This window comes from Oryza brachyantha, chromosome 4 (assembly GCF_000231095.2).
Source record: "Oryza brachyantha chromosome 4, ObraRS2, whole genome shotgun sequence".
NCBI lineage: Eukaryota > Viridiplantae > Streptophyta > Magnoliopsida > Poales > Poaceae > Oryza > Oryza brachyantha.
Genome location: NC_023166.2, coordinates 17,185,296 through 17,210,368, shown reverse-complemented (window position 1 = coordinate 17,210,368; position 25,073 = coordinate 17,185,296). Strand labels below are relative to the sequence as shown.

Sequence of the window (25,073 nt, the reverse complement as noted above, 5' to 3'; positions counted from 1 at the left end):
CGCCTTTCGTTAGTGCAAAAGAACAATCAAGCCCGTGCCTTTTAACCCAAAGCAAAGGAAGCGAGCGGTGTTGCTTGCCTTGCACACTTAGCATGCGGGGTTTTCTCGATGGCCACACAGTCTGGGTGCCATCTGCCATATCTCTCTCATATTTGGAGAAGGGATGGCACTGCTGGCGATGAAATTCTCGTGCCTCATGGCATTCAGTGTCGCCCAAATTATGATGAGCATGAGTTGCTCGCATTTTCTTTCCATCTGTTCACTTTACTCTTTCTGATCTTATACTAGAGTTGTCCTGACATGATGATGTTGAGCCTTGCACTTTCCAATGGAGTAGCTCTCCTACTTTGAGGATGGCACTACCGAAATCCATAAAGGTGTAGCTTGAACACCCTTTCATACAGTATTCAAGACGACTGTCATAGAGTTTCAGTTGCACCAAAATTACATGGAAACCACACCGAAACCATTGCCTGAGGTTGCCTGATTTTTCACTGGAGTGGATTGCCTCGTACTGTAAAAGAGTGTCACATGGAACTTGATTGCTTGATTGCTTGATGTGCCATGGAGATTAAAAAATAAGACTTTCTGCCATGGAGCACCGATCGATGATTAGTCAATCCAGATAAGCTACTGAACAAGCTAGTAACACGCTGCGTTCTTCATGAAAATCCAGCCAATGTACGTGTGCTAATGCTGATTTGCTTCGGATATGACACTAGGCGATCTCAGTGATAGTGCCGTAAGTGACCTAATTCCCCTGTGACATCACCGGGGCAAATGCTGTCACCGTGCAGGAGCTTTCTTGCTTGGATCCGCACGGAAATTTTGCCCCGGGCTCTGCATTTCGGTTGGTCCACCAGGAATTGTGGCGAGTGCCAACTTTGTGAGGCATGCTGAACCGAAACCAGCCAAATTTGTTAGCATGTTGTTGGTCACCCATACGAGCGAAAAGGCAAACGCAACCTAATCCAAAAGAACATCTTGCTCACACCTTACTGGCGTGCCGTTGAGTCAGAAGGAAAGTTAAGCTACACAGAAATGGAGATGAAAAGTTACAAAAAAAAAGTCACATTATTATGCCCATTTATATACTTCACTGATGACGGCCCAATTAAAGTCATACAGACCCTAATAAGCATTGATAGTTTGATGTGTTAAAGTCTATCAGCCCCATCTCTGGCCTATGTTTATGCTTATAACTCAAAATTTATATTTTCAATCCTAAATTCGAAGTTGATTTTGGGTTTTTTTTCACCGAAGTTTATTTCTCATCCTTGACTTTCAGATAACTATGAATACATATGTAAAATTTTTATTCATAAATTATTCGTTTGCAAATATGTCGTCTGGTTTTTTACATGAAAAACCCAAGCAATCCCCTATATAACTTTAATTGGGTCGTCACCAGTGAAGTATAAATGGGCATAATAACGTACGACAATGTTGTCATTTAAAATTCATTTTTCCTAAAAAGTACTCTTGCAAATAGACAAACATATACTAGCATATTAGACATACTAAATGTAATTTTGATTACAAATCTACAGATACCGTTTATTTTCCCTTTAATTAACTAAGTAATTCATTCACTATAGCCAGTTATTTAAAAAAAAATCAACGATGCCGTATAGTACTTCAAAACTGGAGGGAGTGACAATTTGGGTCCATTTGAATTCTTTCTTATCGGCCCAATTTGAGCATACCTATAAGCCCAAACGCTTAAAAATGGCCCGTTTATTTTTGGACCGGGTCAAAATGGGTTGAGCTTTTTGTTGGGCCAAAAAGCCCATCAGCCGGTTGATCCGCCTCGGCCTTCCTCCGTCTCCCGCGAATCGCGTACGCGAAGAGGCAGGCAACCAAGACTGCGAGGAGGCAACCGGCGGCCACACCCCCGACGGCGGCATAGACGACGCTCTTCTTCCTGGACTCCGGTCTGCTTCCGTCCACCGTGTTTATCTTCTTTGGTGGGATCGGCGGGTTGGGCCCGGCCAGGGTGTTGAAGCCGTACTTGTGGAGCTTGAACACCTCGAGGCCGTTGAGTATGGCGTCGTAGTACTCCGGCTTGGAGCTGAGGTCCGGGTGCAGCGCCACCCACAGGTCCGTCTGGCCGGAGTCCACCGCGGTGACGATGAGGTAGTCGGTGTACACCGCCCTGCCGATCCCTCCGCTCCACACTATCACGTCCATCTGCTCCTGCGCCGTCTGGTTGTTGATGTAGATGAAGAATGACCTCTGGTTCACCTTTGTTATCGGGTACTGGATCTCGCAGAAGTGGAACCTGAGGAGGTAGTAGAAGCCGGCGTCGACGGGGAGGATCCAGGTGAGGTTGTAGCTGAGGTTGATCTGCGCGACGGGGCCCATCGACCTCGCCGTCGCGTAGACGCCCTCCGGCGCGGCGTAAGGCGGCACGGACGGCGGGTTGTACTGGATGCTGACGTTGCTGTCCTTCTCGAAGGTCACCCCGAAGGCCGCGCCGAAGATGTAGGGCGCGTCGTTGTCCCACGTGCGGTAGAAGCCGCCGGAGTCGGCTCCCGGGGTGATGGCCGTGCCACCGACGTTGAGGCGGTACATGGTCTGGAAGGCCGTGTCGCCTCGGAGGGGTGCCAGGCTCGGGCGCCCGCCGTTGGCGAAGGTGGGCACCGGCGCCGTGAACACGTCCGGCGTGGGCACGATCTCGATGCCGTTCACGAACGCGTAGTAGTGGGAGCCGGAGGCTCCCCCGGGCGGCTGGCGCGACGAGGGGGCGAAGGTGACGTTGAGGCTCGTGGCGCCGGAGCTGACGTTCAACGAGAACTCCCGGACGACGTAGGCGCAGCCGAGCGCGAGCGTTGTCTGGGACGCGTTGAAGTCACGCAGGAGCGCGATGCCGCCGGCGGTGACGCCGAACAGCGCGTCGGCGGCGGCGCTGAGGTTGCCGTAGGTGGACGGGTAGAAGTAGAGGCGGAGGAACACGCGGCCGGGCTTGACGGGGAAGGAGTAGGTGTAGCTGGAGGCGAACACGCGCGCCGTCATGTACGGCACGGTGGAAGGGAGCGAGGGGTCCTGGTACGACGCGCCGGCCGCGACGCCGGAGACGGCGTCGTCGCCGTCCCACGTCCGGCCGTCCCCGTCGGTGGCAGAGGCGGACGCGCCGCAGCTCACGCGGATCTGCCCGGTGACCGTAGACCCGTCGGCGTCGCCGCCGTCCGCCGCGGCAAGCGACACAACGGTCAGCAGTAAGAGCCACGGAAACAGGGTCGATGCAGGCATGGTTGCCGGCCCCAGTCTGGCGCTTGCTCCTGCTCACCACGGCATGCAATTGCACAGGTAGGCTTTGCGCCGCTAGCTAGCAAAGCTCGATCTTGCTCGCCGTGCGCTGTGAGAAAGAATCGAAGATGTTTTTGGTGTATAGGGCGGTACTACAGTAGTTCTTAGCTCGTTCGGTGAGCGCGTGAAAACCTTTTGTAGTGGTGAGCTGATGGCGCGGGGAACGAACAAATACGGCTGTGGAGCACCGGGGATGCGGCGATGCCGTGTGCTTCGGGTTACTCATTCAGAGTGGACGCGGGATTAGACATGTGCCGTTCGGCTTAGGAGTCAGGACAGATTTTTTCGAAAAATGTTTCTCCTGGATATTACATGGAATCTTTGACATTTAAATGAAACACTAAATATATATATATGAACCAAAAAACTAATTACACAGTTATAAAACAAATCACGAGACGAATTTTTTAAGACTAATTAGTGCATGATTAGCCATAAGTACTACAGTAACAAATATGTGATAATGATAGCATAATTAGACTTAAAAGATTCGTCTCGCGATTTCCAAACGAGTTGTGAAATTTGTTTTTTCATTCGTGTCCGAAAACCCTTCCGATATCTGGTCACACGTCTCAGCCAAAAAATTTTACAAAACTATATTTGCAAAGATCATCTTTTGGGTTCTTTAAGAAAAATCAAGCAATATACTACCTCCGTCCCAATAATAACTTCATTTTTCGTTTTTCCATGCCCAACGTTTGACCGTTCGTCTTATTTGAAAAATTTGTATAAAAGCTTAAAAAAATTAGTCACGTATAAAGTACTATTAATGTTTTATCATCTAGTAAGAACAAAAATATTAATCGCAAAAATATTTCAAATAAGACGAAGAGTCAAAGCATTGTATCAAAAAACTGAAAAACGATCTTATTTTGGGACGGATGTAGTATTTGAAATTAAGTAATAATTTATGAATAAAATTTTTATTGACCTGTTCATAGCGATGTAAAAGTCAAAGTTATAAGATAAATTAAAAAATTAAAATTAACTCCAAATTTATGGCTAAAAAATTAAATTGAGTTTATAATATAAGAAAAACCATGAGATAAGAGTGTAAAAATTTATTTATGGGTAATTTTTTTTACATATGTGGTTTTGTCGTTGTACAAATGTCATAAAACGAACTACATTTAGAACTGCCAAAATTATCTCTGAACTATAGTTATAGAAGTTTTGAGTTATGCTTATAAGCCGTCGAAAATCGATGAGGTCCTTTGGGGATTTGCTTCTGATCACTTGATTAGGACAAAAGTAAACGGGTGAAACGAGCCACCACTTCTCACTTTATCACATCAATCCATATTTTCTTTTTCTAAAACCTAGTGGGGTGAGCACTCTGTCCTCTAAAGAATATATAAATGTAAATAATTAGGAAAGACGAATGGGCTACGAGATGGATATGTACTATTTGTCTCTGAATTTGTTTTTTTTTCAATTTTCACTATTTAAATTCAATTTAAAATCTATTTACGAGGTTAGGGCTACGTTGACTACTGACTAGTTACCCTAGATTTCTAAAAAGAACTACTAATCCTATATTTTTCGAGAAATCCTTCATCAGGGGTTGTGAATGGCTGGTCGGAAGAAAAGAGCACAGCACTTCAGTTTCACTTGGACGTTGGGATTTCTCATGGGGTCAATAGGCTGCAATTCCGCCACTTTTGTAACAACGCCGTTTGTGATCCGACGCACAAAAAGAAAAGTTTCATTGCGGATGCTAAATGTATCCAGTTCTATTTTGACATTCCAACAAGAACTACTAATGTTTTTGCCCGTGTAACAAAAACCGGCCGATCTATTGATGTACATGTTTTTGTGTTACTGGATCCAAGCTGCCAAGCTCATGCTCTATTTTTGCCCCCCATAACGTGTGCGTAGCTGTTGCTGTGCACGCAGGAATTCTGCGTCCACTTCCATAGGAGATAGGACAATAGGATCGCGACTCGAACGATCAAAGTCACCGTGTCAGATTGTTGTGTGGGTTGGGGGTACTAGTTGTAAATTTTATAAATAAATTTTTTATATACGTATGTTTGGCGATCTAAAATTCATCGCTAGAAAATAAACTTTGGTTAAAAAAATCTAAAATCAACTTATAAATTAAATTTGGGCTTAAAAATATAAAAATAAGTGAAAAAATAACGTGGTCGTCGTAAGAAAAACATATGCATAACCAGTAGCATCCAGTTAGCTAGTAAGAGGTATGCAGTTCATCTCCAGCGAAGCATCCATGCAGTTAGCTAATATTGACCGAGTCTCCGATGCTGACTGCTCTATTTGTTTCCTGGTTTAGTCCGATGCTGCCTAGTTAACTTAGGGGTGTTTAGTTGGTGAAATGAAAATTTTTGTATGTCACATCAGACGTTTGATCGGATGTCAGAAGGGGTTTTCGGACACTAATGAAAAACGAATTTCATGGCTGGCAAGAAAACCGCGAGATAAATCTTTTGAGCCTAATTAATCCATTATTAGCGCATGTAGGTTACTGTAGCACTTATGGCTAATCACGTACTAATTAGGCTCAAACATTCATCTCAATCTCACGTAATTATGCAATTAGTTTTTTTATTTCGTCTATGTTTAATACTCTATATAGGTGTCAAAAATTCGATGTGATGTTTTTAGGTGAAAATTTTTGCGAACTAAACGGGGCTTAGTCTTCAGTAGGCAGTAGTTAGTTCAATTGATCAGAGAATGTGCTTCCTAGCTAATTCTGGGATTAAGCATTTTTCCGAGCGAATCATTTTTAGCAAATGTACGAGGCAGAACCGAAGAACGACGGTGACGAATCTTTGGTGTTGTGTTCAACTTGGCTGCCGACCTGCCGTTTGGGTTGATAATATGTCCTAGGTAGGTTTAAGTAACTTCTGGAGTAGCAAGTTAAAAGAAAGAACACCTTTTGTGAAATACCTCTAGCTTTCTTTCTATGTTTGACACGTTGCTTTTTAAATTTACATGTGATCACTGCTCTTATTTAAAAAAATACGTGATTGTCATTTCTTTTGTTATAATTTGTTATATTATTAAATAAATTTTAAGCATGACTATATTTTACATATTAGTAAAAAGATAAATAGTACAAATAATTAAATGTATGTCTAAAAGTTAACGTACTAAAAAAATCGAATGGAGTAGCACGCAGGAGCTCGACATGGCTGATGCTGTCGTTGTTGCCCGTTCGATCATGAGAATGAACGGCTGAAAACCTGCACGGTATTCAATCCCTGGAAAGGCCTAGCATCGTTGTCCTTTCTGCACTCCCACGCCCAATGCATTTTCCCATTTGAAAGTAGTGAAGAGTTTAGATTATTTGAATTTTTTTGTTATATAGACCCAAGAAACTTTGTTGGGTATGCACAAAACATTGATTGCGCTGGTAGTTATATAATAAATAAATTACGATAGGAACTACAAAATAAATATATAATGTCAAATTATATGTCTATTGTCATTATGCAAAATAGTACACTTAAAACAAAACAGGGATTAAAAAAATACTTTCTCCATATACATTTTTGGTAGAAAAAATATAAAACTGCAACCAGATGACTTAGGGACGATTCCTTGCCATTTCCGGGAAAAAAAAACCAAACGAAGTATTTACAAACGAAAAATAATTTATGAGTAAAACTTTAATATACGTGTTCTTAGCAATCTAAAAGCAAAAACAACAAAATTAAGTCTTGATTCACACATACTACAAAAGTTTATACACTAAACTAATTGTTTTACTTGTTTATGTCCTAGATTGCACCTATCTCACAGGTTCATATACCACCGGTGCAACGTACTCTTATAAAAAAAATTAATTCTTTTGACCAGGTAGGCTATGATGCTATGAGCTGCCACACAAAAATGTGAGTCTAAAATTAATCTACACACTATCAGAAAAAAATAACATTTTTTTACAATGCATAACTACTATTCGTTGTATGGTTTTATTATTTTTGTTTTATAGATCAAATCTAAACTTATGTATTTGTGCATAAACTTAAAACATTCCAGCCATTTCTACAAGTTTTTCACAATCTCTTGTAACTACTTAGGTTGCACGTAAACAATAAGTACAAATGCGATTGCAAATAGGAGAAAAAAAATCCCTTGTTTGCTCGATCGACTTGTGCGAACAGCCAGAGTGTAACGCACCTATTTCCGCGAGACATTAAAAACTATTATAATAAAATCTACTGTGAAAACTTCGCTTTTTGGTTTTAAGTCTAGGCCCCGTTTCTTTCGGCTTAAGATTATTATAATCTAAATTATTGAGTTAGATTATTATAAGCTAAATTGCTATAATCTGTAGCGGAATAAGCAGTGAGTTGTTTTTTTTCTAGATTATTAAAACATAGATTATTGGGTTTGCAAGAATGAAGTGGCATGGTGGGTAATTTTTCAACCAATAAGAAAAAACTTACCTAAATAAGCTTATCAGATTATAATAAGCTGAACTCCATATTATAATAAGCTACTTCAACAAGTTGTCTGTTTCTTTCAGCTTACTCCCAATAATCTGGATTATAATAATCCTAAGCTAAAAGAAACGTGCCCTAAATTGTACCGAAGGTCTCGATTAGCTTTCTACCCCTGTACCAAAATCGATTCACAAAACTCCCCATTCCAGCATAATCCTGAAGTTCGAATCCCTGTATTAGTGTATTCAATTCCTCTCATGAAATTCTATTGGCGAATCCCCATGTATTATCTCCAAATTAATGTTCATTCCAAGGATTTGAATAAAACCTAAATCCTTCCTTCGTCCCTTTGAATATTTTCTAAGTTCAAAACTTTAATCAAGAAGTTCAAGTCTCAAGATCAAAATTCAAACTTCGAACTCAACGTCTTATATTTGGATTTTAGGAAATAATGACCAATAACCAACACCACCTGCACTCAAGAATATCCAAATTTCTCCTTTGTTTTTTACTCCTTGATTCCTCCCAACTTTATATGAATACAAATATCCCCATTTGAATTCAAATCGTAATTCAAATTCTCTCCAAATTGAATACGGAGAAATATATTCAAACGTTTCTCTTTCATCAGGCTGCCCCATCTCCCATTCCCCCCTCGGCCCAGCATAACTATCTCCTCCCTCTTTCCCCTCAAACCGTCCTGGCCCATCTCTTGCTCTCAGGCCCAGCAACCCAACGGCCCAATCTTGAATTTGCCAGGTCATTTACCCTTAGGGCTTGTTCAGAACTTCAGATTGCTACCAAAATCAATCATTCTAAATATTGGCATAACCAAAATTTTGGTAGGTAACAAACTAATCTAACCTTACCCCCATAACATTAACAATATTCGGTAATTATATAAAGTTTCACTCACAAAACTATGTAAAATTTTAGTAAGGCATCAAACTAAACACAACATGTATATCTGGACCTTGCCAAAATTATGGCGATGCTAAATTCTGGATTTGCCGTTAGATGGTAAGTTTTATTTGGGCAAAAAACTGAACATGCCCTTAGTTCTTTTATCTTTCTGCCTCCAGGGAACCAAAGGTGCATATAGCGTGGAAAGAACGTGGAGCGGTGTGACGATATTGTTGCTGCACAAACCGAAACCGGCACAAGCCATGCAGAGTTTCTATCTCAAGATATATCTTGTCTACGATTTACATATGACAGTAATAAACTCTATTGTTATACAAAACGAACTAATCCAGCCGGACTCTATCTCTAGACCTTGTATGGTTATATACACAGTATCTCTAAAAGGTAATTTGATATTCGACGGCAATGGTGGCGGCGGGGGAGTTTTCGTCCGGAACTCGCCAGAGTATGGGGGCGCCGGCAATGCAGAGCTTTGAGCGACGGGGAACCTCCGGCGAGATGCAGAACAGATTGCTTGAGAGAGAAGGTAAGCGGGATTGGGCTACGCGCGCCGCCCTGCTTCCCGATTTCTCATCACCTGATGCATGTTGATGTTGATGTTTTCTTGCAGCATTCGGCGTGACCATGGCATCGGCTCCGCCGGCGAGCAACGACCCGACCTTACCGATGCGCACGGCAGCGGCGGCGCGGCACGGCGGTGAGTTACCTTTTGACTCTTTTCTTTATATCATCCGGCTTCTTGCTTTTAGTTCTGTGTTCGGACTTCTTGATCACTCGGCCGCCGTAGGGAGTTGCACGGTCATGGCGGCTTTGCCGAGTCGCACGATGCCAGCGCCGGCGGCTGCGGGGGACAGAAACGATCGGGCTATCACTCACCAGTACGGCCCGACGGGGTGGCTCATCGGAACCATCGTCCACGGGGTGAACGAGGAGATCGGGGAACTTGAGGCTGCCCTAGATCAGGAGGTGCGGTGCCGCATGGCCACAGAGCAGCGGGAGCGGGAGCTGGAGGAGGCCCTCCTGGCCGCGGCGGAGCGGGAGCAGCAAATTCTTGAGGCCGCGCAGCAGCTTTCGCAGGCCTGCCTGGCCGCAGAACAGCGGGAGCGGGAGCAGGCGGAGGCCCTCCTGGCCGCGGCGGAGCGGGAGCAGCAAATCCTTGAGGTCGCGCAGCAGCTTTCGGAGGTCTACCTGGCCGCAGAATGGCGGGAGCGGGCGGTCGCACATCAGCTGGTGCAGACCACCATGGCCACGCAACAGAAGGTCCAGGCCCTGGAACAGGAGTTAGCAGCCTTGCGACAGTTGCTGCAGGCGGTTCATCGCTGGCGGGGAATGCACCGGCAAAACATAGACAATTCTTCATCGCCGGCGCCGGCGCGGCGCTACATCGGTGGCACTGGCGATATCGCCGACGCCACCCGGCAACACCAGCCCCTAGCTAAGCTGAGTTCTCGAGTAAGAGTAAACAGCGGTCAACTGTCACAGCTCACAAATATTAATTAGATGAAATCTAAAGCAAAGATGTACATCATTTGTGTCCTAGTTTAGGGTATTCTGAACCGGGTTTGTGTTATTATCGTTGAGATCTCCGAAACAGTCACCCGACGCAGCATGATTATCTGCTGATAATCGTGGGGTTTCCATAGCTTTTTATGGTTTCTGGCCGTGATAATCACGGTCATCGCGATAACCTTGCAGGTAACTGCGGCTGCCCCCACCGCCGGTTTCGGTAACCCTGATTCTAATATATTTTATGCTTGATTGCTTGTTCTATGTTACTACGTAGTATTTATCAAGTGGATTGGACCCAGACCCTTTGCTTAAGTAAATACAGTATTTTTGCTTTAAGTAAATAGAGTATTTTACGTCACTTGAATAACAAGATCGACTTTCATCGCTCAACCATAAAACGGATAATACATCACTTGTCTCAAAACCAAAAGTGGTTTCAAAACTGGTGCAACAAGGTTACGAGGTAGCGTTGAGGCGACTTTTTGTTGGCGTTACAGCATAATAAATCATCTCTCCCAATTTCAATCAAATTGATAAATTTTATAATTAACTTATGTTTAGAAAGTTTAGGGCTGAGTTTATACATTGTAAATGGGTATGGATAAAGTAAGTAAACATGTAATACCGTCTCATTCCCAAAAATAATAGAGTAATTATTGTTACTCATACCATACCATAATAGTGTGGGTGTTATATGACGGGTAATGGATACCTATTGATAGTCTTACTCGTATCCGAAACCATAAGGCGGAGTCATATGGCCGTGGTCCTCCAAATTGTGTCTTGGGCTCATCGTTGGAGTGGACTTGATGAGGTCACCCTAAGAATAGGAGTCCTCGGTCGAGTGAAAGTGGATGTAGCAATCATCGGGGGTTGTGATTTGGACCTGCTTGGGAATAGCATGCGGTGCCTGCCCCTGAGGAGGAGGAGGATGGTATTGCGGGTGGGGAGCAGCGAGGTGGTAGGGAGGTTGTCTCTATTCCATTGTGCGGGGAGGTAGAGTGTTGGCTCCGGTGCTGGGGGGTTGGTAAAGTGACTAGATGTGATGGGCACAATGTCGATGGGGGACAAGTGAGTCAGCGTAGGCAAGGTGGGTGTCGCACGAGCGTGTAGTTGTGGTGGATGGCGAGGGCCAGTAACTCTCACCACACCTAGCACTGTCGGATCGCATGCTCCTCCGGCTTCAATTGTCCTCACGATCGCACCCCATTGAAGCAACCCCCAAAACCCACTTACATGCAGGTATAAATCCTTACTTGATGCTGAGCGAAGAGAAAAGGAGGGTGAAGATGAGGCGGAGAAAGGGGGTGAGGTTGATCGGCGGTAAGAGTGGGACACGTTAACATGTGAACTCGACATGTGCTTTAGTTTCAATATTTATTTCAGGGCAACATAAGCGCCACCTGGAATGAGAACTAAATCAAATCAATTATAATGTTCTACTTAAAACATTTTTTCTTTTTTGAAAAGAAATCTAAATTCTTGCGAAATCTAATGATTAGAAGAGCGGCGGATAACAAGGATCCGCACCATGCAAATGCTATCATGGGACCCCGTTCGCACCAGTTTTATAAGATATACGAGGATATGTTGTATCGGATTTATACGATCGAGGGATGGAAATCAAACTCGCCCAACAGCTAAAGGGACGTGAAATACACTTATTGTTTCCCTTAATGTGTGAAGCCTCTGTTTCGTTGCAACTTTGCAGGTCTCACGATCTGTCTGCTGGGTTTGAGCCTCATCACGCTTCAGAAAAGGAAACTAGCCTTGTATACCCGTCTTTCTACCAGAGTTTAGTGTGGGCTGAGGTGGGCAGCAGGCGCAAAGGCTCCGAAACGAGCCACTCGTGAAAACGTTCGTTTTGGGCTGCGTTCGAGAAACAGCCCAACCAGCCGTACGGAGCAGCCCACCCTAGCCTAATTTTGTTAATGGGTCCTACTCCGTATGTGGGCTGCTCGTGTTAGCTCAGGCTAGGCTGTTCCTGTCACCTGTCACGGTTTGAACCCAAAATTTGTACTACCCAAATATTGGGCCTGTTTAGTAACTTTAGATTCTGAGAAGCAGCTGTTTGGTAGCCAGCTTCTGAGAATCTGGAAAATCTCCTAAACCCAGCTTCTCCAGCTCTAAATTCTTAGTTCATTTTCTAGAATCTGTAACTACAGATTCTCAGAAGTTGTGGACCGTTTGGGGCAGCTTCTGGCAGAAGCAGCTTTTGGGAGAAGCTGCAGCTAGAAGAAGCTCCCCAAACAGGCCCATTGCCTCTTTGAATAGTGGGTTCTATTTGTTTGGTTCACGACCAAATATTTATTTATAATTATAATACATATCACAAAATATTGATCAGCACAAACTTACTTATGATTTTACATTACTAATATTTTAGCATGGTAACAAATCGAATAAGCTCACATTTGATTTGACATTGTCAATATTTTAGCATGTTAAAACCAAACCACCCCAGCAGCAACCCAACATAAGCCCAAAGCTAAAGCAGTGGAGATCACATGCAGTTTATACTAGCATTACAAGATAAGATTTACATGAGATCTTGACCATCTAACACCAATCTCGCTTTTGTCTATGGTTATAAGCCAAAATTCAATTTTTAACTTTAAATTTGAAGATGATTTTATGATATTTTCTGTATTTTTTTAGTTTTTGCTTTCATATCGCTAAAAATAAATACATAAAAGTTTTATTTATAATTTTTTTATTTACAAATATGTCTTTTTATATTTTCGTTTAAAAAAACTAAAAGATGACCCTATTCTTCGGGAGAAAGGTTATATTTGTAGCTATAGTACCCCATCGTGCTTTTTGCAGCGAACAGTCTTAGATGATCTTACCGTTGAGTTTGCATCCGATGGAGGTAACTGATTAAGCTGCAGTGACATTACACGCTACAGGTGATCAAGATCCAAGCTAAAGGTTGCTCGTTGAACCAGCGATTGCAACAACAGATCGCTGGTAGGCTGGTACCAGTACACACTCTCGTACAGTATCGCCATGAAATCCAACTGTGTGCCACGTCAAGATGAGTAGTCCATGGCACGGTGGTGGATCCGACGCGCTCGTTTGTCGTTTTCGCGGGGGAGCCCACCGCCCAACCACTGCACCATGGGCATGATGGGCCACGCTGCCACGGAAAACCCACTGCTCGTACCAAAAAGAAAAGAAAAATGGTCCGTCCCCGCCACGCTGGTGGCTCTGGTAGTATTGCCCACCCGGTGGGCCGCCTCGCCTACCGGTTTCCAGAAACCACCCACGGTTTCCTCCTCCCCTCCTCCGCTTTCCGCCTCCGCACCACGTCACCACCCGCCGCTCTGCTTTGTCGCCTACCTCCCCCGCGACAAGGTTATATACCCCGCCCTGTCCACCTCGCGGTTTACCTCAGCTCTCCCACACGCTCAACGCGAACTCGCGTAAGCAAAGGTTGCAGCCCAAAAGACTGGGGATCATCTCCCGTCTCCATAGCTAAATCGCACGGATGGCAAGGTCCGTCGCATGCGCCTTCTTCTTCGACGCCGAGCCGGTCGGCGAGACCGGGCGGCACGCGCTGGACGCATGCGCGCTCTGCAGCAAGCCGCTCCGCCGCGACAGCGACATCTTCATGTACAGAGGGGACACGCCCTTCTGCAGCGAGGAGTGCCGCTACGAGCAGATGCACCTCGACGCCGCCTGCGCGAGGCAGGCGGCGAGCGCCAGGCGGAAGCAGCAGCAGCAGCGCGGCAGGCACGAGGCCGCCGCGGCCTCAGTGTCACGGAAGGCGGGGGTGTCCGTGGCGAGCTGTTGAGCTTGCAGCGCCAAGGCAAGAGAGTTTCCTCTAGTTAGATGAGTGCCAGCTCGCCTTGGCTGAAGCAGCGAGATGTCAGGGAGGAGTTGCTCCTGTCTGGCCCCGGCGGTGTGCCGATCGATGGATCTGGTCGGAAATTGAGGCAGTGAAGCGACGGATCTGAGGAAGGAAGGCAATCGACCTAGATTCCTCGAGCACCATGGTTTAATTTGGACCGTGTGTGCTTCTCCTTTTTTATTTCTTTTGGTTGGCTCCTTTTTGGTCTGTGTATGAGGAGCTGATCTGATTCGGTGTGAAGAGCAATTGGCTGTAAATATTCGAGGCATGTCGAGAAGTTCTATTGAGCCATAATTTTTGGGCAAAAATTATATTGTGTCTACTCCAGGGTTTCGTTTACCGTGTAAGCCGCCAAAACCGCGGGAGCGCGGATACGTATGGTAACCGTAAAAACCAAAATGAATTTGAAAACAAAAGGTTTGAATTTAAATTCGTGCGGTTTTCACGGATTACTCCGCGCGGTTACCCATGCGGTAAGCCACGAAAACCGCGGTATCTATTTGCTAACAGCACATGAGAACGGCGGTTACCGCGGCTTATCGTGCAGTTTTTTAGGCGAAACCGTAGGTATCGCGAGGAGACTGCGGGAACGACGGTTACCGTGGCTTACCGTGCAGTTTTTTAGGCGAAACCGTAGGTACCGCGAGGAGACTGCGGGAGTGATGTCAAATAAAAAAAACTTTAAAAAATCTAAAAAAATACATGAAAAATAGGAAAAATTTTTGTGGCTATATTTATGATAATAGGACATATTATAGGAAAAATAAGAAAATTTTCACATGGCATTTTCTAAATTCTTAATATTGCAACATACAAACATATACCGTCATATCACCCTTCACTAAATAATTTACTCTAATAACAAGTAATAACAACTTCATTTTGATTGTTGCATCATAACTATGCCTAGTACTCATTATTACGAATAAAACTATTATGTACGTACTAATATGCACGTATAATTTTTCTCTTTACATATTTTCTATATATCCATATTTATGTTTCAACATTATATACTCTAGTATCTAGTGTAAATTAATGACTCAATACAAAATATTCTTGACCATCTTCTTATAAAATATTACTTGCAATAGGCAATTTTTAATTTTGTTTACCGAAATACTCGTTTATGATTTTTAATTACGCTGGGAATATATTTTTTTATTAATTTCTTTAATAAAACTACACTATATATCAACATATACCACACATATTTTTTTCATTAAATTTTCTAAAATTTTTTAAATTCTCCTCAAATTTAAACTCGTTACTGCGGCTTACCGAAACCGTGCCTCTGCGGAGAGCACAGTTATCGCGGTAACCGTCACGGTTTTCGTGGTTTTGCAAACCTGGTCTACTCTTCTACGAAACACCAGTGACTTTTGGTAATTTGAACCCCGTAATCTGGCAAACGCTCCAGGCTCTCTCCGGCAAAACCTCTGAATTTGTTATTGGTCTGCTGCTCGGAAGATGCGCTCATGTAAACTGTTTTTGCGAACCTGTGGTAGAACTGTTATTCCTTAGAGTGTTAAAGAGTGTTAATGGATCGGATAATATCTGATTCAAATCCGTTCAAATTGATGTTATGGTAGGGGTTTAAAACTATCCGGTGGATACGGATTCAAACAGTGAGTTACGGATTCAGATACGGATGTGATATCATTAATATCTGGTGGATGTGGATTATTCGATTTTCTTATCGGATAATCCGATAGTTATTTAGCGGGTAATCTGAGTTTTTTAGCCCACAAAACACTTAATCAAAAGTCCATCAATAGTTTAAATATTTTTCATCATTGAATGACAATACATTGATAACATGTACATATCACGTCCGGTCGTAATAATCTGTTTTTGAGCCGACTCATATCACGTCCGGTCGTAATAATCTATTTCCGAGCCGACTCCGCTGACTCCGCACCATTTCCGACATCCGCAACAATCTGCATCCTCATCTGAAAACATTCGCATCCGTTTTAAAATTATGGTTTAGGATATGGTATAAACACTGGCCGTCTGAATCCGCTCTGTTAACGCCCCTAATTCCAAACGCTGTTTCCATGAATAGGTTGCAGTTTGTAAATGGAAACACCACTGCATTTTTTTTCCCCAAGAAATTGGGAAACCAGCTGATTTGATGCTAATTGTTTTTATCTGATTAGAAAACGTCACGTATCATGCTACCACTCGCTAAACTACTATTTCACAAGATCGGATTATCAGTGCGCGAGGCAACAACCACTCCCACACAACTAAAAATAAAGAAAAGGCAGGAGTGGAGGAAATGATGGGGGCTCCAACGTCAGATTCATTGAACGTTTCAACTCTTTCTGCCACGCCCTACTCATCGCCGAGTCACACTGCCGAGTCCCGGACCCAATCAAGCGATGCGTCATGGCTTGGCTGTGCATGTATTGTGTGGATCGCTGGAAGTAGGGCCAAACATGTGTCCGATTGCTACCAGGCAGGCCGTGACTCAGTGCAGATGCAGCAGGCACGTAACGACCGCGCCCACGCCCACCAGATGCACCGATGCACCACCACTTTTTATTATTTGCTCCGCCCACTCATCTCCCAACATCTGTGTGACCCAGATGATTTAGAGACCAGCTCTACTACTATAGCGACGACGTAGAAACAATTTTCACCACGCATGCTGCTCATAATCTGTAACAGGATTCAGGCATGTGAGGAACAGAATGCTGCTGCTTCCACTAACGAGTGAGTTTAGTAGCAGCCTAGCAGGGGCGTATCTCGCTCACGATATTTACCTCGCAAACCCCCATGATTACGTTTACGTGCAACGCTTCAGTGCCAAGCTAGTGTACTTAAACTAAACACGGCGCAGATCTCGAGAAAGCTGCCTCCCAGGACGAAGCCTGCCTGCCTCACCGGGCGGCAACGGCGCAACGCTATGGATGCACCCCCCATCTCTCCCGCTTTCCTGCGCGAGGGGCAGCAGCCGTAAACTACCAACGGAATCTCGTGGCGTGCAACCGCAGGGTGCTTCCTCCCTACTAGTACTGCTGAAAAAAACGTGCTCGGTTGCCGAGGTGAAACCTGGCCAGATCTAACGGCAAACAACAGATGTCATCGGCTGCCATATGCTTCTCTCCAAAGGTTTCAGCAAAAATCACGGATGCCTGCACGGATCGCTTGCAAAGGAGTACTAGTATTACGTGCCAACTTGCTGAGCATCACATTTTCTGTTCGCACGGTGCTACCTGGCGTGCATGCACGCGCCACACGCGCCAAGATTCCCATGGAGCACACTATTGAAAAGGAGGAGAAGAAAAAAGAGAGGCCATGAATTTTAGTTTTGTTTATGGAATTGCGCACATCGATACTCACTAGGTGCTAGGTGGGGACACCAGTCAGTGGGGCCAAGGCGAGGCAAAGCAAAGCAATTGCCCTCGATTATTAGCGTGCCTAACCATGTGCGGGTGCCTGCCCAATATGTTGGCGAAAAGGCTGGCTGGCTAATTATCAGCCTGTGACGCATCATTAGTTTAAGCCGGAGTTTAGAGGGCGTATAATGATGTAGATTTGATGCCCACGATTCAGACTAATAGAGGCACGCCAGTTGCTTTCCTTTCCCAATTGATTATTGACGCGAATATTTGCTCCTCACTTTTGCTGCAGAAAGCGTAGCAAGCTGCAAGCACTATTATTTCCAACTTGGTGATACAGCACGAGTAATGGCCTAAGCCCACGGTTTTGGGCGGTACTGACACTACGTCCCTGTAACAACAGGGACGTCTCCTGGTGCGGCTCTCCCTCCAGATTCCTGTCGTTTTCGCCGGGTGTGGCCCGCGCCCGCCACGTACGTGACGCTGCCCATCAAGCCAACCCAACCATTGCACGCCACCGTGGTCCAAGCCGCAATTAAGAAAAGAAAAAAACGGGGGACAAGGCGAACCGCCACCATCCCGTCTCCGGTTGGCGAACCCGCGCGGTATTGCCTCCCCCGACCCGTGTGCCGTCTCGCCCGCAGCGCTGCACCGGACCACGGTTTTCTCTTCTCCCCACTTCCCGCCCGTGCGCGACCCCTGCATATATACCCCGAGCACTCCACTCGGTCGAGCTCCACCAGCGCCCAATCGCCTCGTTCTCATAGTTCTTCCTCCCTCCCCCTTGCGAAAAGCATCATCAGTTCGCAGCGAAACACACCATGGCAGCGTCTCTTGCGTGCGCTTTCTTCTTCGACGCGGAGCCGGTCGGCGAGCAGGGCAGGCACGCCCTGGACGCCTGCGCGCTCTGCACCAAGCCGCTGGCGCGGGACAGCGACATCTTCATGTACAAGGGGGACACGCCCTTCTGCAGCGAGGAGTGCCGCTACGAGCAGATGCAGCTCGACGCGGTGTACGCCAGGTCGGCCGGCCGGAGGCAGCAGCAGTACTCCGGGAGGACGGAGTCGCGGCGCGGGCAACGGGAGACCAGGAAGGTGTCCGTGGCGAGCTAAGCCGACCGGAATCAACGGCTGCATCGATCGTGATCAGCTGATTCGGCTGGTAATTAACGAGAACTCGAGTTGAATCGATATGAGATTTCAAGAGCCGCGCGTCAACATGCGGTGGCAAAGTAGCTTGATTTCTTCATCGACCGTGGCCAAGAGGCCGCCCCAACCGCGCTGCCCGGCGGCGCCGGAGAAGAATCCGAGGAAGTTCATCGGCTAGCTTGAGGTCTTGGCCATGTGGGGCGCCCGCTCGACCTTGTCGATCTATGCTCAGATTGGCGCCCTTTTCGGTCGTATCGCGTTTGCGCGCCAGTGTTTTCGTAGCCTCACGGGTGACATCCGTTTGTAAATCCAAATCATTTGGGAAGGCTTCCGTGTTTCCTAATAGTACATGTGCAAATTTTGGAGCAAAATCACGAGTTTGAATCACAGGATCGCAAATTCACCGGCGTATTGGGTATTCTACCCTTACTTTCCTATGAATCAGTTTGCTCTGCGAAATCCCCCATTGTTCTCCCCGGTTACGGCTTCAATTATTTGTCTCGACGCTGTTAAATCTAAGTTAAGGATAGGATTAGTCAATCTCGCGCCTGTGCATACACCGATTGAAACGGCTAATCCACAATAAACTTAACTGTATCAAAAAAATCTCGGCTCTTCTCTGTTGCCTAGCTTTCACCGAAAGCAACAGAAAAACTCCGGGGACAACGCGACTCAGGCGACACGTCGCGGCACGGGCACCGGCGGCATGGCTGCGCGGCGCGACGGATGCGTGAACACAACATGTGTCAGACCGCTGCAGCTGGTGCCGTGACAGCGCATGCACGGGCACCGTCCATGCCCCCAACTAACCCCTCGCCGCCGCCCATGTCCGTGGCAGCATCCGTGCGCCCAGCCATGGGGACTCGACAATTCAGACCATCTCCATTTTTTTTTTCAGCTCTTCGATGGCCCAAAGAAAAAAAAAAAACTCCCCGTCCATGCGTCCTACAAGTGACACCCTGTTACTGGCCGCCTCGGTGAAAAACGACAGAAAAGCCGCTTGTGCTCCTCCGTGAAGACGACGCCGGTAAAAAAAAATATATAGAAATCAGCACCAATCTCGACAAGTGTAGCTGCCTGCTTCCCGGAAAGAGGCCTCGCCGGCAACGCGACACGCCATTGGCTCCCCGTTTTCTCTATGCAAAAAAGCAGGCGCGCAGAGCGGCGTATTTCTTGAGCCGCGCGCACCGGAGGGGTAGGTGCTTCTCCCCCCCAACGCGAGCCAAAACAAATCGAACCCGCGGTTTTCCCAAGGCACAACCTGGCACGCTCTCGACTAAAATAAATCCGGCCCAGCTTGGTGTGCAAGCTTCGTTGCGAGTTGTGACCGTGCACGACCCATCGTGGCGTCGATGCACACGTGTACGGTTCGCGTCCTGGCCGGAATCCGCGGATGCGCCAAGCCGTTACATGGCGTGCAGGCGGTGCGGCACGAACATCTGCCATGATTCCCGTCGTGAGGAGGAGGTAGCGCTAGCTCTCCTCGATTAGCCTATTCTGGAATCAGGACACTGTTGCAGTGTGCGTGCCTAACCATGTGGTGTTGCCGTCCGATTTGTGGGCAAAAGGCTGGCCATCTAGGGCCCTAAAGCATTATGATTTGGGAGGGCAGGACGGTTGGGTCCTTAGTTCAAGCCAAAGAGGTTAGAGGCTGCCTGCTCGTACGTGTAGATTCGAGCACATGACTCCACGACCAAACGCAATGGATAGTTAATTCGTGGTAAGCGTGGATTGGTCTGCTATGCTCCTCTCCCTTGCTGGGAAAACAGCAGCAAGGGCTCCTGTTTCTCCAAGTAAAGAAGAAGGGATTAGTTGATGTGCAAGTAAAGAAAGGAATTGTTAGTAGCCTGATTACTTATGTTGGCTAGGCAGCTGGTACACGTGTGCCGGCTTAGATCTATCATGCATGTGCACGAGTCTGAGTCAGCCATGAGTATGATGTACTACGAGCCATGAGTTGTACAACTAGCCCGTGACTCACTGAGCGCCTAAGTAGCTGGAGACAATGTGCTTAGTATGAAACGATTAGCTGTTGTTGTTTGGTTCAGCGTGCTGGTTAATCATGCAGCGAGAAGTCAAAGCCACCAGACATGTGGGCCCTGTAGTGTACGACTGGTTGTGGCCCATTAGTCAGTCTATCGTTAACCAATTTCCTCACTTGCCGGTCCGTCCTTATTTTAGAGGAGGGCAGTGATTCTTCTCCAGGGACATTATGTTACTGGTCTATTGTATTAGGAGAGAGAAATTTCCTTTCCTCCGTTTCCCTCCCGTGAAAGAAAAAGAAAAAGATAAAATAATAAATAAGGTTATCGTGATCTATAAGAGAAACACCATGATATTCTCTACTGACATTATTATACTACCGGTAAAATACGTCTATACCATTAGTTTATCAAAGTATATCAGTATATTACTAACTCAGGGTATTTACGATTTTTATCATTTTTTGTAAGAGATTATTACTTATTCATCAAATCACATTATTGCCGAGCACATGCTTGGCAACACATCATTTCACAAGAGAAAATATATGATCTTATCCCTCCGTTTTATTTTTTGGACCATTATATCCATCTATATTTCTACTCAATGATTCATATTCTTTTTCTATCATCAATAGAGAGAGTACCACAGCAGGGCTCGATTAATAATAATAAATTAGACTTATAATCGTTTAGCCCCTGGGCTCAAGAATTACGCATATAAAGGGTGATGCAATAGGAGAGGGGATATTTTTTTTTGTCAATTCCAGCACCCTAAAATAGAGCCCGACCGATCTATCGCTAGAAATGGTTGGTAGTGTTGTACTGTTGTCCCAGGGGATAGTTAATGAAAACTCATAGGTCATCGACACCCAACGATTACTGCATCTTGTTGGCAACAACTAATTGATCAAGCTAACAATTTCAAATTCTCTACCTCTGTTATAGTGCATTAAGAAGCAGAAGGGGAAAACAAGAGGAGGAGGAGAGAGACAGGCATATTTAGGGTTCGTTTTGGTACAGCTCCAGCTCCTAACTCCAACTTACACAGAGCTGGAGTTATGTCAAATGATACAGATTCTATTTTTTTTGGAGCGAAGTTGATGGAGCTGCTCCTAAAAAATGAACTACAGGGGTGGAGCTAGGTTTTTGTTGCTCTACAACTCCACTCCACGCCAAAAGACGCACTACCCTTTGTTATTTTATTATAATTACTTGAATTTGCCACTTATATAGGACTATATATTATTACTAAATATTTATATTATACGTTAACTATCATATAAGATTTTGTAACCATATAATTGTGTTGTTCAAATTAAAAAAATAATCGGTATTTAATTATATGAAAAAGAAACATAACTAAATTATGGCTTAATCATAACTCCATATGATCCAAAGGGTATTATTGTCAATATACTCCGTATCATTTTTTTAAGTTCTGGAGCAGACCAAGCTAGCCAAACAGTTTTGATCTGCTCTTTACCTCCCACAGAAGCAACTCTCAATAGTTGGAGTTTGAAGCTAGGATTTAGAGTTTAGAGCTCTACCAAACGGACCATCATTGGATTCGCACGGTCATTAACCTCATTTCTGCAACAAAAGAGAGGAGTGATCATGTTGGCTAAGATCATTATGTAATTTATACTCTAATCACACATTAAGATCTCAACAAACAAGGCCACCTTTTGGAGTGGAGAAGTTTTACAGAGTTTTTGGAGGAGTTGAACTAAAATCTTCTGAGTTTCTACTACGTTCCAAATGAGCTATCAACTCAGATTATACCCACAACACCATCACCTATGTATCAACTTGCACTTGTAAATGTTTGCGGCACCAATGCTCCACCAATAACCAGTTGAACACGTACATCTGTGTACTATACAAACACATGGCCACCGCTGTGATGTTTAAGAATTGTCTATATATCTTAGATTTTTATTTAAAAAATATGAGCTATATATTAGGGTGCTCTTCTTCATATAAATAATGTATGCTTGAACTAAATAATGTACGGGAGTTGAATCAGAGAACAAAAAATATACTGTTCTGTTTCTCCGTTTGCTTGACGCTGACTTGAGTAGTACTAACACCGCATCAAGTTTATGTTGGGTAGTTGAGACACAGAATCCATTGTTTTGTGGTAGATTTATTTTGTGTTAAAAAAATATTGTCAGATGTCATAAGAAATTAGCTAGAGATGCTAAATTTTCTCCCCTTCTTGTTGACTATCAGAAAACAGTTCCCACAGTGTCCGATCGACTTGTTTTCTTTTTTACAGGAATCTTTATTGGCGACAATTAGACGATACCTTTGAGTATTTTACTTGATTTTTCTAAGGGAAGATATAGTTAAGTAAGGCCACAGTTTCCGTAGGGATACTAGCATAGATCGAGTCACTACTATACCGTGGAAATTTTCTGTAACCGCTGCTCGTACGAAATGTTCTTCTTATTCTTTTTTTTTTATGGAGAATATAAAGGTTCTTTTGCGCGGAATTTAAGAATCTTTATTGGTCACTCGTGACTCAGCCAGAACAGTTTGGTGTTTCTCTTTGAGAAGAAGAATCTAGTGAATATATAAGGCAACGCAATAATTTCGCTGTTGAAAAGTTCACCAGTGCAGTCATCTAGTAGGCTTGGTCAAGTGTGACTGCATTTACAGTAAGAATTGTTTTCATTATACCATAGTCCTATCTTTTGACAAAACGAAGCAGCTTCATTCAACAAATCCCCAATCTTTGGTCTTTGAGATCTTTCACTGAAAATGAAATCGCTTGTTGCTCTCTGCATTCTAGTAGCCCCATTTACCATTTGCTACCACTAGACGGTTTCACAGGAGTCAGTACGGAGCACTTGACAAAAAAAATATATCAGCTGTAACAGATCAAATCAAGAGATCAGTTTTAAACTGTATCGTTTCATTAATCTCAGGCAGCACGGGGTCGGCGTGTCAAAAATTCAGAGCCGTCCATGGGAGGACGGGGCCCAGGTACACAATTGCATGTCGACATGCTGCATTTCTGCGCGTCAGGAGCACCCTTTTCACTGTGTGTGAATCTAGCGATTTTCAGGTTCCGTCGCGGCAGCATCTCACGTCGTAAAAGCACCAGCAATCTGCACAAAACAACTTGTGGAGAGGAAAAAAAAATGGCCATCTGAAGGCGACGTACGCCCACGATACTGCATTATACTGCGTGCGGTGGCCACTGGCTTCGCCGGTGATACTGACGTGCAAGTCGAAACAAAAACAGGTATCCGTCAAGCTCGTCGATGAAACCAGCGGGCAGAAGCGACTAGCATTCAGATGTCTCGTTTATTAGAAAAATATATATATTTTTTTCTTTCTGTTTATGATTTAATATTAAATTTAGAGTTGATTTTATAGGTTTCATTTTTGACTTTTTATCGTTAAAAATATGTCTATAAAAAACTTATTCATAAATTATTTTTTATTTATAAATATGTCGTTTATCTTTTTCTATAAAAGAAACCAAACAATCACTCCTATAAGAACATCCTGGATGCAGAAAAAAACATATATTTCTCAGCGTAGGAATAAAATGCTCTCGTTTTATGGTGTGAGGAGTGAAGTAAGCACCAAAAAAAAAAGGCCAATCAAAGGCGCTAAAAAATTCTCCAATAATTGACATCAATAACATGAGACCTACTCCCAACTTAATAAAGGTAGTTGATGACTTGGAGTTGCCTCTGATTTGTGTTATAAAAATTAGGGGTGGTGAGACTGGTTCGCAAGAACATGATAGTGAGAGATTCTTTTTTATTATGAAAGGTGCCATCCAATGTATTGGGTGTCAAAGAAAGCGACCTTAGCAATGCCATACCGCGCGGATGAATGATGTATAAGCAATCAATAAGGATTTTATTTTCTAGAAAAAGAAGATGGAACTTTACACGGAGGTCCATGTAATACATGTATTCCAATCTTCCTTCGACTTTCTTGTATTTGTATCTAAGTCCTTGATGGTCGCCAAACACTAGCAAAATTTCATCTTGAATATTTAACCTTACAACCTTTTTTTCTTCCGCTGATGCTTATAAGCCTTTTGGCGATATTTACAACCTTTTTTTTCTTCTGCTGATGCTTATAAGCCAATTTGAATTTTTAACCTTAAATCTTGACCTTATTTTGAGATTTTTTAAATCATACTTTATTTTCTACTTTTGCTTTTAGATTGCTAAGAACATATATGTAGTTTTCTTTATAAACTACCTTTCATTTGCACAGATGACGTTTGATTTTTTTCTTAAAAGCCAATTTATCACCCCTTAAAGTACTTCTATGTGGTACTGGAGATGGAAAATTAAGGATAAAAGGTTGGTTCTTTCGTTAAATGAAGATGAAATATATAAGAATATTTGATTTTCTGGTAGTAATTTCGTAGAACAAACGATATAATTAATACTGAGGAAGTTAAAAGTATATATATATATATATATATATATATATATATATATATATATATATATATATATATATATATGAGATGGTCAGCTTCTATATATATAAACTTTTGATTAAAAAAATACATTTTAGTAGTTTGATAAGCATGTGTATAAAAAGCT

General features: G+C 44.1%; 4 protein-coding genes across 4 annotated transcripts; 3 read left to right on the top strand and 1 right to left on the bottom strand.

Moving 5' to 3' along the window:
* Positions 1–1,355: 1,355 nt before the first annotated feature.
* On the bottom strand, positions 1,356–3,426 carry LOC102722115 (receptor-like protein kinase FERONIA). Its single transcript, XM_040523384.1, has one exon. The coding sequence runs from the start codon at positions 3,250–3,252 to the stop codon at positions 1,738–1,740; it is 1,515 nt and encodes a 504-aa protein (XP_040379318.1). The 5' UTR covers positions 3,253–3,426; the 3' UTR covers positions 1,356–1,737.
* Positions 3,427–9,050: 5,624 nt separating this feature from the next.
* Positions 9,051–10,403, top strand: LOC107304032. The gene is made up of 4 exons (XM_015836068.2): positions 9,051–9,171; positions 9,256–9,342; positions 9,433–10,097; positions 10,341–10,403. The coding sequence occupies exons 1-4, from the start codon at positions 9,051–9,053 to the stop codon at positions 10,401–10,403; spliced, it is 936 nt and encodes a 311-aa protein (XP_015691554.2).
* A 3,152-nt stretch (positions 10,404–13,555) lies between these two features.
* Positions 13,556–14,318, top strand: LOC102718540 (FCS-Like Zinc finger 2-like). The gene has a single exon (XM_015836384.1). The coding sequence runs from the start codon at positions 13,645–13,647 to the stop codon at positions 13,948–13,950; it is 306 nt and encodes a 101-aa protein (XP_015691870.1). The 5' UTR covers positions 13,556–13,644; the 3' UTR covers positions 13,951–14,318.
* Positions 14,319–18,076: 3,758 nt separating this feature from the next.
* LOC102718260 (FCS-Like Zinc finger 1-like) lies at positions 18,077–18,892 on the top strand. The gene has a single exon (XM_015836393.2). The coding sequence runs from the start codon at positions 18,179–18,181 to the stop codon at positions 18,467–18,469; it is 291 nt and encodes a 96-aa protein (XP_015691879.1). The 5' UTR covers positions 18,077–18,178; the 3' UTR covers positions 18,470–18,892.
* Positions 18,893–25,073: the final 6,181 nt, after the last annotated feature.